Source organism: Scylla paramamosain, chromosome 46 (assembly GCF_035594125.1).
Source record: "Scylla paramamosain isolate STU-SP2022 chromosome 46, ASM3559412v1, whole genome shotgun sequence".
Classification (NCBI taxonomy): domain Eukaryota; kingdom Metazoa; phylum Arthropoda; class Malacostraca; order Decapoda; family Portunidae; genus Scylla; species Scylla paramamosain.
The window spans coordinates 1,027,501-1,044,675 of NC_087196.1; the positions used below are offsets into that span (position 1 = coordinate 1,027,501).

The 17,175-nt window shown below is 39.9% G+C and overlaps 1 protein-coding gene across 1 annotated transcript in view; it reads left to right on the plus strand.

Moving 5' to 3' along the window:
• Nucleotides 1-17,175, plus strand: part of LOC135094661 (ankyrin-2-like) — a 179,058-nt gene that overhangs the window by 63,136 nt on the left and 98,747 nt on the right. The window contains exon 3 of the mRNA XM_063994942.1: nucleotides 2,974-3,271. Within this exon, the coding sequence (XP_063851012.1) occupies nucleotides 3,263-3,271 (9 nt within the window). The 5' untranslated portion in view covers nucleotides 2,974-3,262. The remainder of the gene's footprint in view (nucleotides 1-2,973; nucleotides 3,272-17,175) is intronic.

Consider the following 17,175-nt stretch of genomic DNA (forward strand, 5'->3'; position numbering starts at 1 on the left):
GCAAATTATAGAGGTATATCCCTGTTATCTCATGTTGGAAAATTGTATGAAAGAATAGTTGAGAAAAGATTAAGAACCTGTGTCGAGGAGAAACTAGGAATATGGCAGTATGGTTTCAGGCCCAATAGGAGCACGACAGATCTAGTGTTCACTTTATAGATGATAATGGAGAAGAGTTGGGAGTGGAGCATTGATAAATATGTGGCTTTTATAGATCTGGAAAAAGCCTTTGATAGAATTAGAAGAGATTGCTTGTGGAGAGTCTTACAACATCAAGACTACGGCATAAACTCTAAACTGATACGAGTAATTAAGAGTACATACACGGAGAGCAGAGTCAAGAACAGAGAGCTGGAGAGTGAATGGTTTAGCATTAAGACAGGAGTGAGACAAGGGGGAGTGCTCTCTCCTTTGCTATTTATTATATACATGGACAGATGCCTGAAGGAAGTGTGTGTAAGGGAGGATAAAGAGATCACGCTGGCCTATGCAGACGATGTCGCTGTCGTGACAGGAAGCCACCAAGATCTTCAAGAGACCATGGCAAGATGGAATGATGTCTTAAATAGAGAAGGAATGAGAATGAGCAAACAAAAAACAGAAATAATGAAAGTTGGCAGAATAAAGGAGGAATGTAATATTTACATAGAAAACGTTAAACTGAAGCAGACCGACAAATTTTGTTATCTTGGAGTACTTTTCGACGAGGAAAACAGACAGAATATAGAAATTTTAAATAGAATACAGAAGTACAATGCAAATGTCAGTGCATTGTATTCCATACTTAAAGATAAGAATATTCCAACAAAAGCTAAAACCATAATATTTACAACAATACTAAGACCAGTACTTCTATATGGGTCAGAAACTTGGACACTGACAACAAGAACATCTTCACAAATACAAGCAGCAGAAATGAGAGTTCTGAGAATGATCCGAGGTGTGACCAGACTTGATAGAATTAAAAATGAAGAAACCAGAGAGAGATTAGGGATAACATCTGTACTGAAGATAGTTGAAAAGAACAAATTGAGATGGTATGGACATGTCCAAAGAATGGAAGATACAAGATACGCAAGGAAGTTTCTGGAATGGGTTCCTCTAGGCAGGAGGCCGGCGGGACGACCTAGGAAGAGATGGATGCAGGGAGTTGAAGAAGCTACTGAACGAAGAGGAAGAAATCTACAAGAGATAAACAGAGATGAGGATTTCATCGATAGAGACCTTTGGAGAAGATTCGTAGAGGCCGGAGACTGACAGGCATTGCCTACTTTGCGTCTGGTGAGAATGGTGAGAAAGATTATTATTATTATTATTATTATTATTATTATTATTATTATTATTATTATTATTATTATTATTATTATTACGAGAGCATGTTAAGTCATTGCGTACATAAACGCAGCATCTAGCTTTGGATCGAAAATGAGGATAGAGAAAGTAGGAGGGAACAGAAAAGGGGCTACTGTCAGTTGCCTCAGACACCTGAGTTTCAGTGAGGAAAAGAAGATGAAGTTTAGAAGAGGAGAGGTGGTGTTCTACAGATTGAAAATTAGATCTTAGACCGCGAATGTTGCAGAAGATAATGAAGAAAAAGTTGAGGGAGGTGTCAAGATATTTAGGTCGTCGACAGAAAGGCAGTCCAATCTGGGGTTATTTATGGTCCCCTCCCCAGATGGGGACTCCGAGGCTGGTGTAGGAGTCGTCATGATGATTTTAAAATTTTTGAGTGAAGGGTGTGTGTGTTATTAGGTGCTTGTAGTTTTGTGTGGAGGAAAAGAGTTGTCGTTAGAGGGCAGGCTGTGACTCACCCTTTGTGTTGTGAGACACAAGGGGAAACGTTCAATGAGGTCACAGCTGGGTTTAATGACAAGTTCACAGCACCCCCTGAACAGTGCTTTAGACCTGACTGGGAGTAATTATCGTTTCGGCAGGTGTCTACTGCCTCCTCCTGTTTACTACTACTACTAATGCTACTACCACTACTACTACTACTACCTCTAATAATAATAATAGTAATAATAATAGTAATAATATTATTATTATTACTATTATTGTTATTTTTTTATTATTATTATTATCATTATTATTATTATTATTATTATTATTATTATTATTATTATTATTATTATTATTATTATTATTATTATTATTATTGTTGTTATTTTTGTTATTATTATTATTATTTTTATTATTATTATTATTATTATTATTATTATTATTATTATTATTATTATTATTATTATTATTATTATTATTATCATTATTATTATTTTTATTATTATTATTATTATTATTATTATTATTATTATTATTATTATTATTATTAATATTATTATTATTATTATTATAATAATTTTTATTGTTATTATTATTATTGTTATTATTGTTATTATTATTATTATTATTATTATTATTATTATTATTATTATTATTATTATTATTATTATTAATATTATTATTATTATTGATATTGTTGCTATTATTATCATTGTTATTATTATTACCCTTCATCTTCTTCTTCTTATTATTATTATTTTTATTATTATTATTATTATTATTATTATTATTATTATTATTATTATTATTATTATTATTATTATTACTATTATTTTTATTATTATTATTATTATTATTATTATTATTATTATTATTATTATTATTATTATTATTATTATTATTATTATTATCATTATTATTATTATTATTATTATCTTTATCTTAGCAGGATAATGGTGATATATAAGCTCATAATAAAATCTTTTTCATTACAAGAAAGTAACTTGGTGATTATGATGATAGTGAAGAAATTGCTGATTATTATTACAATTACTATTGTCAATAATAGTTTATTATTGACATTATTATTAATATTATTGTTATTTTCCTTCACACACACACACACACACACACACACACACACACACACACACACACACACACACACACACACATACACACACATATACACAGAATCTGGTCATTACTGTAAAGGAAGGAGACGAGGCAGGGGTGAGGTCCGCTCTCGACATGGGTGCCTGGCCCGGGGTCACCGTCTTTAATGATGTGGCGTCATGGAGTCTTCTGAGTCTGGCTGCCAGCGAAGGCCACGACCACCTGCTACCTCTCTTACTGAAGGCGGGGTTAAACATAGAAGGTGGAGGCACTACTGATATGACACCACTGATGGAGGCTGCAAAGCGTGGCCACACCCAAACTGTGGAGGCACTGCTGGACCTCGGCGGTAATCCTCTGGCCACGGATGGTGACGGTGAGGCTGTGCTGGTGGTGATGGTTGTTTTACTGGTGATAATTATAAATGTAAATTTGATTTTTTCTACCACTGATACTACTAATATTACTATTATTGCAATAACTACAATGCTACCACTCTTACTACTTGTATTACTAGTACTAATAAAACTTCTGTTACTACTATACTAATGCTTATAATGCTACTACTACTACTACTTCTACTGCTACTAGTACTGCTACTTCTACAACTACTAACACTACTAATTCTAGTATAAAACACCTAATAATAATAATAGTAATAATAATAATAATAATAATAATAATAATAATAATAATAATAATTATTATTATTATTATTATTATTACTATTATTATTATTATTATTATTATTATTATTATTATTATTATTATTATTATAATTATTATTATTATTGTAATAATAATAACAATAATGATAACAATAATAATAATAATAATAATAATAATAATAATAATAATAATAATAATAATAAAAAGAAAAAAAGAAGAAGAGGAAGAAGAAGAAAAGAAGAACAAGAAGAACAAAAAGTCGAAAAAAGAAAAAAAATAAGAAGAAAAGAAAAAAAAAGAAGACTAAGGGAAAGAAGAATAGAAGAGGAAAATGTAGAAGAAAAACAAAAGAAGAAGAAAAGAAGAAGAAAAAAGAAGAAGAAGAAGAAGAAGAAGAAGAAGAAGAAGAAGAAGAAGAAGAAGAAGAAGGAGGAGGAGGAGGAAAAGAAGATAAAAAGAAAAGACTAAAAAGAAGAAGAAGAAGAAGAAGAAGAAGAAGAAGAAGAAGAAAAAGGAAGAAAACAAGATTCTGCAACTACTTCTCCTACTCCTCCACTTCCTCCTCCTTAACATTATCCTCATATTCTTCCTCCTACTCAAGCTTCATTGTTCCCTCCTCCTCCTCCTTCTCCTCCTCCTTCTTTTACTCCTCCTCCTCCTCCTCCTCCTCCTTCTCCTCCTCCTCCTCCTCCTCCCCCTTCTCCTGCACCTCTTTCACCTCCTCCTTCTCCTTTGTCTTGTCTTTCTCCTTTTCCCCATAATCATCTTCCTTCTTATACTACAGCTCCATTTTACCCTAATTCTCTTCCTCCTCCTCCTCCTCGTCCTTTTCTTCCTCTTCCTTCTCCTCCTCTTCCTATTCCTCCTCTTCATCCTCCTCCTCCTCCTCCTCCTCTTCCTACTCCCCCTCCTCGTACTCTTCATCTCTCCTTCTCGATCTCCTCCACCTTCTCCTTCTCCTTTTAATTCTCTTACTCCTCCTTTTTCTCATCCTCTTTTTCCTCCTACAACTATAATTTCTTTTTATCCTTATTCTTCTTCTACTCCCCCTTCTCATTTTCCTCCTCTTCTTCCTCTCCTGCATGCTCCACCTCCTCCTTCTCCTCCTTCTCTCCCTCATATTTTGCCGCATCCTCAACTTCCTCTTCTTACACCACCTCCATTTTACCCTAATTCTCCTCTTCCTTCCTCTCCTTCTCCAATTCTTCCTCCTACTCTTCCTTCTCTTCCTCCTCGTTTTACCCATCCTCACCTTCCTCCTCCTACTCCAGCTCCATTTTACCCTAATTTTCCTTCTCCTCCTCACCCTCCTCCTTCTTTTCTTCCTCCTCCTCCTTCTTGTCCTCCTCCACCTCCTCCTCCTCCTCTTCCTCCACCTTCTCATCCTCCTCCACATCCTCTTTCTCATTTTATCCTCTTCTTTTTTTTCCCATCATCATCTTCCTCCTCTTACTTTAACTCCATTTTACACTGAATCTCCACCTCCTCCTCCTCCTAGTAATCCTTTTCTTCCTCCTTCTCTTCGTTTTGCTCTACCTCCTCCATCTCATCTTCCTTCTCTTTTTTCCTCATTTTTTTCCTATCTTTCTCTTCCTCAGCTCTATTTTACCCTAATTCTTCTCCTATTCCTCTTCCACCTCATCGTCATCCTCCACCTCCTTCATCTCATCTTCCTTCTCTTTTTCCTCCTTTTCCCTATCCTCATCCTCCTTCTCCTATACAGCTCAATTTTTTCCTAATTTTCCTGCTCCTTCTCTTCCTTTTCCTCTTCATCATCTTCATTTTCCTTCTCCAAGTCCTCCTCTTCTTGCTCTTTCAACTTTTTTTCCTCCTTCACCTTCTCCTTTTCCTCCTCCTCCTCCTTCACCTCATTCTTCTCATATTCCTTGTCTTATTCCTCTTATTCCCCATCCTCATCTTCCTCCTACTCCAGCTCCATTTTACCCTAATTCTCCTCCTCCTCCTCCTCCACCTCTTCCTCTTTCAACACCACCTCTTTCTCCTTCTCTTTTTCATTTTCTTCCTCCTACTTTTTCCCTTCCTACTCTTCCTCCTTCTACTACAGTTCTATTTTACCTTAATTCTTCTTCTACTCCTCCTCCTCCTCTTCCTTCCTCTCCTTCTCTTCTTCCTATTCCTCTTCCTCCTCCTCCCTGAGTAGTAGGGAAATTGCCATGGGAGTCGCCCTTCCTAAAATGGCATTTTTGGCGACTCCCATGGCATGCCATTTTAGGAAGGGCGACTCCCTTGGCAATTTTCCGGAGAACTCAGTGGCATTCCATTTCACGATGGAGACCCTGGTTGTTTGGATGTCCATGGTGGCATTCCCGTGGAGGCCTAACTTTCACTTCCGTGGGTCCTGGACGGCCAGGTTGGTTTGAGTATTGCCATCACGTATTCCCTCTGACATCTCAATACATTCTAATGTCTCCCGCCACTCGATGGTCAAGGTCGGCGGAAGGGAAGGGGATGGGGGAGGACTGAACGCGTCAGGAAAGTGGGTGGTGACGCCGCCAGGGGCCATGCGGCCTTTGTTTTTGGGCGGGAACGGGAAGTTGAGGGCTATAGAATTGGCCGCCGCGCGGCCCCCACGCGCTAATCGCACGCGCGGATCCTGGACGGTCAGGGTGGCGAGTCTTGCCATCACGTGTTCCCTCCGACATCTCAGTACATTCCAATGCCCAGCCACTTCTCGATGGTCATGGTCGGCCACACTGTGCCGTTATATCCTCCTGCCTGTCGACCTATATATGACATGAAAAGGTGAAGTTTAAAGTCAGTCTGTTAGTTGACAGGGCATAAAAAAACATGTCGTTCAGAGATAGTGACGATATATATATATATATATATATATATATATATATATATATATATATATATATATATATATATATATATATATATATATATATATATATATATATATACCTATCTTCTCTTGCAGGTGGTAGGTCATTTCCCAAAAACACAACAACAGAATTTGAAAACAGAATCTTACCCATTCATTTAGACACCGGCAGGGATTATGGAGTCGGCCTGTGTAATATCTTATTCCCTAAATATTTCTACTGCATTATGGAAGGGGATCTAAATTCCAGTATATCGTTTTATGGCCGGGTTAAGCAGTCCGAGTTTGATGTTTATGAATATAACATGTATACCTATCTACCGGAAAGGAATATCATCTTCAATTTTACTGATAAAAACATGCCGGCCATAACTAAGGCGATCAATGGACAGATAGTGAGAGAACTTCAAGCAATTTTGAATGAGTCCTTAAAGCTCTATTTCCCATACTCGGAAATTATCTATTAAGACTGCGACTTAGAGAAAGTCGTAGTTAACAATGCGATCGTACCTCCTAATGACGATCCTATTTACAGTGATATAAGTATATAATTTGCCTCACATATAGCTCGCATTCTGGGTTTTAATCAAAATTTTCGTTACACCATCTACTTTCAAAGATCTTGCGACGCCATTTCATCTTCCAGTGCGAGCGAAGCTTCCCCCTCAACACCCATAAAATTATTCGCTCATTACGTACCGCGAGCTGATGCAGAGACGTATTATATGTACGTTTATACCGACATCATTTCCCCCACGCGATTTGGTAACCAACTAGTTAATATATTAGACGTCATACCACTCCCCGGCGACGGCACCAGTAAAGGTACGAATCCAATTACGTATACACCACTTTCCATATCAACTATACAAAGTGTGGCTGTCAAAATTATCAATCAAAGAGGCAAACCTATTCAGTTTGAAGTAACAAAAAGTAACACTGTTTTCCAACAGTGTTACTTTTGTGTTACATATAAGACCACGTTAAAACACAAACGTCGGCAAGCGTCACAAGCCAACATCGCATGCGGAGGTGGGGAATGAGGTGAGAAAAAAAAAAAAAAAATCTACTACAAATAATAAATCAATAAATACGGTACCACCGCCACTACTACTAGCTTCTACTGATATTATTTTTTTAAGAATCGCCACAGCCGGGGCCAAGTGGATTATTAAATTCTTCCGAGACTTCAAGTCCCCCACTACCTGCACAAGGTAAATATCAATTTAATAATAATGATAATAATAGTAATAATAAAAATAATAATAATAATAATAGTAATAATAATGATAATAATAATAATAATAATAATAATAATAATAATAATAATAATAATAAAATAAATAAACTCTCGCTGCTACTTCTATTTTTTTAGCCCAGACACGCCACAAGCGGAAACAGGCCACGATGAGTGCGGGACACCGGAAGAACCAGCGGAATCCGGTCACGATGAGCGAGGGACAACGGAAGAACAGCACTTAATTGATTCGAGGAAAAATTTTATGAGGAGCTTTACCAGACATCAATATGACATACCTGATCATGTAAGCAGAGATCCACTCGGTCTACTTACCGAATACAGGGAGTTCTTTATACAGGAAATTAGATCATATTTCACATCACATGGCTCGCTATTACCCACCACCCTGAAAATATTTTCACACATTTCTCTGTTACGAGTTAAACACTCTACCTTAGGCGAGGATGAACATCGAGTCATTCATATTACTTTTAGAGCACGTCTGATCACCTATCAAGATGTGCCTGACCTTGTTGATTTATGGATCCATCAGCTGAACAGTCGGTTGGAAAGCCTTACCAGCGAGACTGAAGGATCTGGTTTTATCATTTCAAGAGTAGATAATTTTTTTCATCAACTATTGCTTGCATGTCGCGTGCAGTGGCATAGTAGATTATGTTGCATATCCTAGAGGCGTGCGAGGTGGGAATGAAATTTTAAATCCTGATGGCCGACATTCTTTCTGTGTTATTCAGTGTTTGGCGGCTTTCAGACTTCACGCCCGAGGTGTACCTTGGAAAAGAATTCCAAAAAATATTACGGAGATGGCATGGCGGAGAGAAATACGTCACGCACGGAAAAGTAGAGAGTCCTGTGACTTGGGAGAACTTAAGTCAGTTAAAAAGGTTAAATCGCCTGTCTGTGGATGTTTATACACTGACCAAAAGCGGTGAGATGTACTATTTAACATTATCAAGAAAAGGCTCGCGCAAGTATAAAACTGAAATCCCACTCCTTTTACTAAGCGGAAGACATATGACGCTCATTAAAGACGTGGAGAAGCTGCACCGGAAATTGACAAGAAGCTCTCCCACTCTAGACGGTCATCAGTTTTGCAAAATATGTTTCAGCTCAGTTCCCAAGTCTGTCAGTTTGAGCGAACACGAGTGCCATTGCGAATTCACTCAAACTCTTCTCTTTCCAGGTGGTGCCAAAAAAATAAAATCCGTCAGCGCCACTGCGAGCTCTGCCGTCAACCCTTTAATGTGAAAACCCCCCCTCATAAACATCATGACCACTCATTACCACAAAATAATTACCTCCAGTGTCGTGACATGAGGAAATATTTCATCTCTCTGGTGCATAATGTGAGCTTTGACATCTCCTTAATCATAAAAGACCTTCAGTTACCAGAGTCGCACGTGGACATCGCATTTATTGAAAGTAAGGATTAAGGAATTGCAGTTTCAAGACACGCTTTCTATTATAAACGCCGGCCTCGGCCATCTCGCTCAGTCATGTAGAGGCGGGCTGTGACGCGTTACGGGCAGGAGATGGTGAATTACTCACTCAAAAACAGTTTCTTTGATATGAGTACATCACCGACCTATCCCACTTAGAAGATCGGTAATTGCCACCTCACGAAGCATTTTATGACACCCTCAAGGAGAAGACTCTGTCAGCTGGAGAATATGAACACGCTCAAAGCGTGTGGAGTATGGCGACCTGTCGCTCTTTAGGCGATTACATTAGACTGTATTGTGAGATTGATGTGGGGTTATTAGCCGACACATATCTCAAATATAGATCATACCTGCATGAATTTTATAGACTGGACGTGGCACATTATGTGTCACTGTTTTCTTATGCTTATGACACTTTTATAAAGTCGACAGGCGTTCAACTTGATCCACCTTACGACCCTAACATATATCACCTGATCAAAAGAAATGTACGAGGAGGCTTTGTAACTTGCGTTAGACCTCACCTGCAGTCAAACCACGAGCCCGACGGCGGGCCCGGCACCTATGTGTTCTATCTGGACTATAATTTATTATACGCAACCGTTATGTGTTCCCCCATGCCAATGGGCAACATGAAAAAGCTTTCTCAGTCAGAGATGGATGATTTTTTTGAAGTTAGCATCCAGAATCACTCAACAGATGGCGATGTCGGTTACTGGCTGCATTTGGACAGCTGTGACATTTCCCCCGAAGTGGCCCGGGTCACGGACGAGTTCCCTCTGTGCCTCGGACACATGACTATTACAGAAGATGACATATCGCCGTACAGTAAAAGACTGTTAGAAGCTGAGGGTCGTAAGCTGGGGAAGAAAAATCGTAAACTCGTGTCCAGTCACAAGGGGCTGAAAGATCATCTCATCAGTCTGGAATTGCTGCAACTTTTACTCTCACTTGGACTGGAAATACAATGTGTCCATGCTATATATAGCTTCAGACAGGCTCCATACCTGAAACCTTTCATAGAAAGGAACGTTACTCAGCGTAAAAATCAGACGTGTGCCATTAAAAATCGCATTTGCAAACTAATGTCAAGCGCACTTTATGGCAGATCCATGTTATCTGATGTGAAGTATGGCCTCCAACAGAAATTAGTGACAAAAAGAAAGTTTTTCCTGAAGTATGCAAGAAATCCATCCTTTAAAAGGGTACACCAATTAGGCGAGGACCGAGTCATATGCGTCAACAGTAAGAATACGATAAAAAACAGACAGCCAAATTACTTGGGATACCATATTTTAGAAGTGGGAAAGAAGTACATCTACAACTTTTGGTATCGTGTCATCAAAGCTAATTATGGGGAGAGCTAAATTAGCTTATGAAGATACGGACAGTTTCATATTCAGTCTACACATACCTACAAACTTAAATGATGAACTGAAACATGGACCCATGGCAAATTTTCTCAACACCAGTAACTTTGCTTCAGATACCCTGTGTTTTAATGGGGAGCGGAAGGGTCAGCTACGCTTGCTGAAATCTGAAACCGGATCCACGCTCATGAAAGAGGCAATCATATTAAAGCCAAAAATATATTAGCTGATGTTGAAAGATGACAAGCAAGTATCTCGAGGTAAAGCTATTCCAACTCACCATCAGCAAAATATATTTCATCAGCAGTATAGGGAAACACTTAATAATGTCGCATGTGGGATGGTGGATTGCTATAATATCAGGAATGTGAAAGGACAAATTTGTACCACTCGCATGCGAAAGCGTACGTTGTCACATTTTGACGACAAGCGCTCTCACGTCGATGGCTATACCTCAAGGGCTTATTATCACCCCAACAATGATCACCGGGAAAGAGATGTGGAGGAAAGAGATGTGGGAGAGATGTGGAAGAGATGTGGGAAAGAGATGTGGGAGGATGGGACAATGAGTGGACTGTAGCGTTATCAGGAGAGACTTTCCACGACATTATTCACATCATAATTAAGGGGTAAAGAAAGAGAGGTCATTGCTGGTAGCAGCCGCCCTTCATGTAATATAGAAAAAAAAAAAACATTTGCACTGACCACATAGGCTAAGGAAGAGGAGGAGGAGGATGGGTTAATGAGTGGGTTGTGATGTGATCAGGAGGGACTTTCCATGACATTATTCACATCATAATTAAGGGGTGGAGAGAGACTGCGGTGCTAGCAGCTACCGTTCATGTAATGTAATAACATTTGTATTAAGCACGTGGTTAAGGAGGGGGATGAAGGGAATTGTTCATGTAATGTAAGAACATTTGTACTGTCCACGTGGTATAAGGAGGAGGAAGAGGATGAGGTGGATGCTGAATCTCTTCAGATATCCTGCACGCATAATTATTGCTGGTTATAGAAATTCCGGCAAAACACATCTCTGCAATAAATTATAGAAAAATATCAACATGGATTTAACAGAATTATCATTTGTGGCGTTTCATCGCATTCGCTGCAGCAGAATTATCCTTTTCAAGATAAGGTCGAAGTACATGAGAAAATTATTGACCCCGTGATGGTTGATGACAATCCATATGCCGATCCGCAAACGCACATGCTCTTGGTATCAGATGAAAATTTCCTCACGGCTGGCAATTCTCAAACGATAGCAGAGGCCTTTACCAAAGGGAGACATAAAAATTTGTCAGTTATAATGATAGCGCAGAATGTCTTTATCCCAGGAAAACATGCTAGAACGATAACTTTAAATGTCACGCATCACATTCTTATCAAAAACAGAGATATATATCAAATCGAATGTCTGTCCAGGCAACTTTATGGAAAGGAGCGCGCCAAACACTTTGTGGAAATTAAAAAAAAAAATGTTGTGCTTAAAGGAGATAACGGTTATTTGTTATGCGACTTATCCCCGAACACACCCGAAGAAATTCAACTGTGCACGAATATATTGGATCAGCCGCCCTGTGAGAAAGCCTATCTGCTATGAACGCCGTTTTGGACGAACTTTACCGGGATACAACGAATCCTGAGGCTTTAGGAGGTGTGAAAGCACTCTACAGAGAGAGGAAGAAAAGGGATAAGGATCTAACACTCCGCAATGTGATGGCATTTCTGCAGTGCAACCACACTTATACGCTTCACAAGCCGACAAGGAAACGTTTTCCGAGACGAAAAATTCTCGCTCCTAAACCGGCCGTCATTTTAACTTGCGATTTAACACACACGATGGCGGCATTCGATACATCATGTTTTGCCTGGACGTTTCCAGCAGGTACTTGAAAGTGGCAACGCTGACAAGTAAATCCGGATGTAGTAGTCTGCAAGCGCAGAAAAAATTGTTAGAGTCAGGAAGTTTTACAGGAGTGTCGCGTCTTTTTACCGATCAGGGATCCGAATTTTATAATCAAGCAGTGAAAAAATATCTAATTTTGAAAGGTATTACCTTGAATTCCAATTTACTCGCGCGAAACAACGGCGAGTTTGGCAAAATGAGTCATCCGAACCATAAAGGCGAAAATATATAAATATCTCACGCAGAAAAATACACTGACGTATGTTAACGTCTTGCCCATCCTAATAAACACGTACAATCACACCCCATACCGTGGTTTGGGTAATAACCAAACACCGGCCTAGGCTCATCGCCTTCGCGACCTGTCACAAGTCAGGAGGCAATTTAAACGAATGTACTTAAATCGGCCAAGAGGAAAGAAGGTCGTCAGTCATAAATTAGACGTGAGAGACATTGTACGCTTGCTACGTGCTTCTGAACGCAATTTAAATTCAATAAGGGTTATACCGTCAACAATACCGAGGAGCTTTTTAAGACAATTCGTGTGGATTACTCACATAAAATCCCTATTTATTACATAAGGGATTTGACGGGCGAGGACGTGACCGGTACATTCTACAAGGAAGAATTAATGAAGTCCTCTCTTCCGACACATTACCTGGTCGATATCTTAAGATCGAAGGTCGAGCGAGATAAGAGAAAGTATTTCGTCCACTGGAGTGGATATCCAGATCAATTTGACAGCTGGATAGATGCGGACGACTTAGTAAGATATGGATGAGGAAAAACCATTGATATTGAAGTACAAGAATTTAGTTTTCCTCCTCTCTCACGTCTCCCTTAAATTGCAGAAGGAGGTTTTGCAGAGTTTGAATAAGCGTGAAGTCAATTGCATCTCGGAAATATTCGCCAACTTTTTGAAGAAACGCCTGACGGACAACGATACCATCATTAACCGCCTAAAAAAAAATTCAAGAGTGATATTCGCACTGTAACCTTGAAGAAGACGCTTGTGTACAAGAAAAAAAGCCATTCTAATCTCCAAACGAGGTGGCAGCATATTGGCTGCGTTACTCCTGATAGCCTTGTCGGCAATAACAAGTTTACAACAGAGATGAACGAATATTGTTTAGTTCCTGTCTAAGTTTCCGAGAGGTGTAAGTTTGAACCGGCCAACGTCGCAACTCCGCACTGATTCACGTCAAAACAAGTCAAGAAAAAAAAAACTTCACTTCCTACTCCAGTCACCGCCACCTCCACAGCAGCTCCACCGTCACGCGCGCCTGTCAATCCGCCCTTCGATGATTTAATTCGAGTTGCTGTTCCACCTTCCTTTTTTTAGAGAATACGGTTTAATCTCTCTTAAAATTATTGGAGGGAAAACCTGGGATTTCATTGATGATCGCGGTAACTTACTTCCGCCATTTTCGGGGATAAGAGTGTTTGATCTCATGCGAGTACTCGGCGAAGGAAAAGGAGACGCGAAAAGACTTTCAGCTGATAAGCGTCCATTATTGTCAAAGCTACTTCGCTTGGCGCAACTCCCCACGGGCGCCATCAGAAATACGGCTCAAGGAAGTATACTGATAGGCGGCGGGATCAAGCACACCTGGGAAGCATATTAAAATGAAAGGCTCCGTCTTACTCTGTAAACGAGTAAGTAAATCAATAACACATGAGTCGTTGACATGCACGTGTTAGGCGCGTCAGGGTGCAGACCTACAGATGGATAATTGATAAGGGTTATGGTCAAAAAAAGGTTCGTCCCCATCACCCACATCCCCTACTAAATAGTATGTTCCTCGCCCTCTGTCCCTTCCCATCAACAAAGATAAAAAAAAATAGCACTTGAGTCAATTTGAAAAAAATAATTCTAATACGCAAGAGGTGTAATATCGACTAATACGTGCGAATAAATGCCCGCGATGTCACATTTCTCCCTCACTCCCCTCACAGAAAGTTCGACATGTGGATTTATCCTCCAGTTAGTCGTCAAGATGAAGGTGGTCGAGGGTAAGCTGACCGACGGCGATCGTCGCTGTTATATTGCTTACACGGTAAATGCAGTCTTCACCGAACCGAGCGGGATTGCGCGGGACCTCGAAACGATTTATCTTTTTCAGGAAATTCTGGAAGTGTTGACGTTTATTCACGCTTGTATCGATCTTGAGTCCTTCCACGTAAAGCAAATCCTTCGATATCGCAATTGCCTGTCTCGCCTTCTCGTTACCCCATTCTCGTTACGAGAATACGCATGCGGCTAGAAAGAGACTCTACATGCTTCATCGGGCCACGGCAGACACGAGAGATGAACCAGGACGTATTATTATCCACACGCCTCCCACAGGAAGCGTAAATCTCCCTCACCTGGTGGCCTGCGTGACTCAATATGGTTGGGACGAGGACGTCGAGGGTAACGAGAAGACGCGACAGGCAATTGCGATATCGAAGGATTTGCTTTACGTGGAAGGACTCAAGATCGATACAAGCGTGAATAAACGTCAACACTTCCAGAATTTCCTGAAAAAGATTGCCCTGCTAGCCATGGCGAACACTGAAGTGAAGCAAATTATCATCCCGGAAGGAATGGGGTGCAGGTTTCGCTTCCAGGATGAGTGGGCGAATAATTACCTGCCGATGGTGGAAGGGCTGGCGAAGCGTCTTCAACTTTTTGGAGTTGAAACTATTCTGGTGAGGAACCCTGAATAAACTATATCATGTAAAATTTTAAAATAAATTTGATATGTGTTTGACGAATCGAGTATAAATATATTCCTTAACTGGGATGGTCGATATTATTTATTTTCATTTTCATTTTCATTTTCATTTCATTTTCAGCGGGAGCAGAGCATTATCTGTATTTGACGAGTCTGAGCAACACCGACGTCTACCCCCATAACCAGTCCCATCGCTTTGAAAATAGAATCACTCCCCCCATCCATCTTGATCCAAATAAGGAATATGCAGTAGGTGTGATAAATTGCTTCTATCCAAAACAGTTCTTGGGTCTAGTGGTGGGTGATTATGCTTGCAGTATTGAGATTTGGGCCATTGCCCACGCCGATGAAACACGCATGTATAAACTCTATACATACACACCTCGAACGAGCACGGAGGTGGGCGATACTGGGTATATGGTTGACGTCATTAATATCGAATTGGCCGCAGAACTAAAAACCAGTATGAAGACTGAGTATGACCGGTATTTATTACGGTATTATTACGCCAAGTATAATTTGTACAGTTCATACGCTGAAAACGACTCCCCCTTCATTCCCGCACCTTTCCCACCTTGAATGGATTTGGGAATAGATTTCGCACTATTTTACGTTGACTCTGTGTCACCGACGATATATGGCGGTCAGCATGTCAACTTATTAGACATCATTAGCATGGAATCCGCCGGCGGTAAAGATTTTCATCAAACTGCGTATAAATCGCTCAGTAAAACTATAATCGATTCGATTGCGATTCAACTCCCAGATCAAGTTTGCCAGCACATTCACTTTGGGAGGGGTAAATCAATTACACTCTTACTGCATATAAGACAAAAATAAATAGCCGGTGATTATGCTTGGTGTCTTATTCGTGACGTGGTAGTCATCATGACGAAATCGTTTACACCTCTAACTCGAGCGGAATATGACTTACTTTCTACACAAAGCAATCCGGGTTCTTATTCCACCCTATTCAAGAAGAGGTGGTGGCCTATTTTCCGTTTTGAGCAGCTTTGGTAAAAGAGCAATTCTCTTTTTCATGCGCACTGTGGCACCCGAAGCGCTCCAAATGGGAAAAGGTTTATTAACAGATGTTTTAGCGGGGAAACGACTTCGCGAATCATTAAGAAATAGAGGCGTCGCCGCCGTGAAGGGTGTGGGCGAAAGAATAGCTCGAGGTGGACAAGTAATAATGAAAAAGAGGAAAGTTAGAGTCGGAAAAAAAAAGAGAAAACAGCCTACCAGGCAACTTAAAAGAAAGACTTGTTATAAAGCAGATATCTTCAATATTTAGCTTAGTCGCGAATGTGACTCATTACGGGCCGGATGTGCAGGGTGGAGCGACCTTCACCCTCCTGAGCAATTACCTGACGGCTGTGAGTGAGAATTTCCCGCGGATGAATCGCCTGCATATCATCGAATCGTCAGTCGTTGTGAGGAAAAAGTTGGACGTATTTGCCGTTAATTTAGATGTTAATGCTAATAATCATGCGGGGATTAACGACCCTTACATTGAATTTAGACAATTTTTGGATCTATCAACGCTGTCTCTAGAATTGCGAGTTAGGGTGGCGAAGCCCGCCACTTGTTATTTTAACGAACAGCTTGTGGAGTCATCCTCTTTGTTCAACTATCACGCCTTCATTAAAATGATTACAACAATTCCTCAGAATAAAATTGACTCTCTCGGTCGCGTCGCCTTCTACCACTGTGATTATGATGGATCAAAAGGCATAATCAATAAATTTAAAGAAGACTATTTCACGGGGGGAATAAAGATGAGAAAGAAATTTTTAAAAATTGGAAAATGCACGGCCTTGCAATGACTGCGCCTTTGTTTTCGGATATATCAAGTCTGAACGCTTATCTGCTTGACTCTGTCGATGTGAGAATTCGATTAGAGTTGGCTAACAAAACATGGATTCTTAATTCACACCAGGATGCCAGCAGTTTCAAATTTAAGCTCGAGATGGTTAAGTTATGGGTTGACCGCGTCACTCCGCATCCGACCTCCTTAGAATCGTTAAATAACTCCTTGACTCTAAATCTAATGCAATACACACT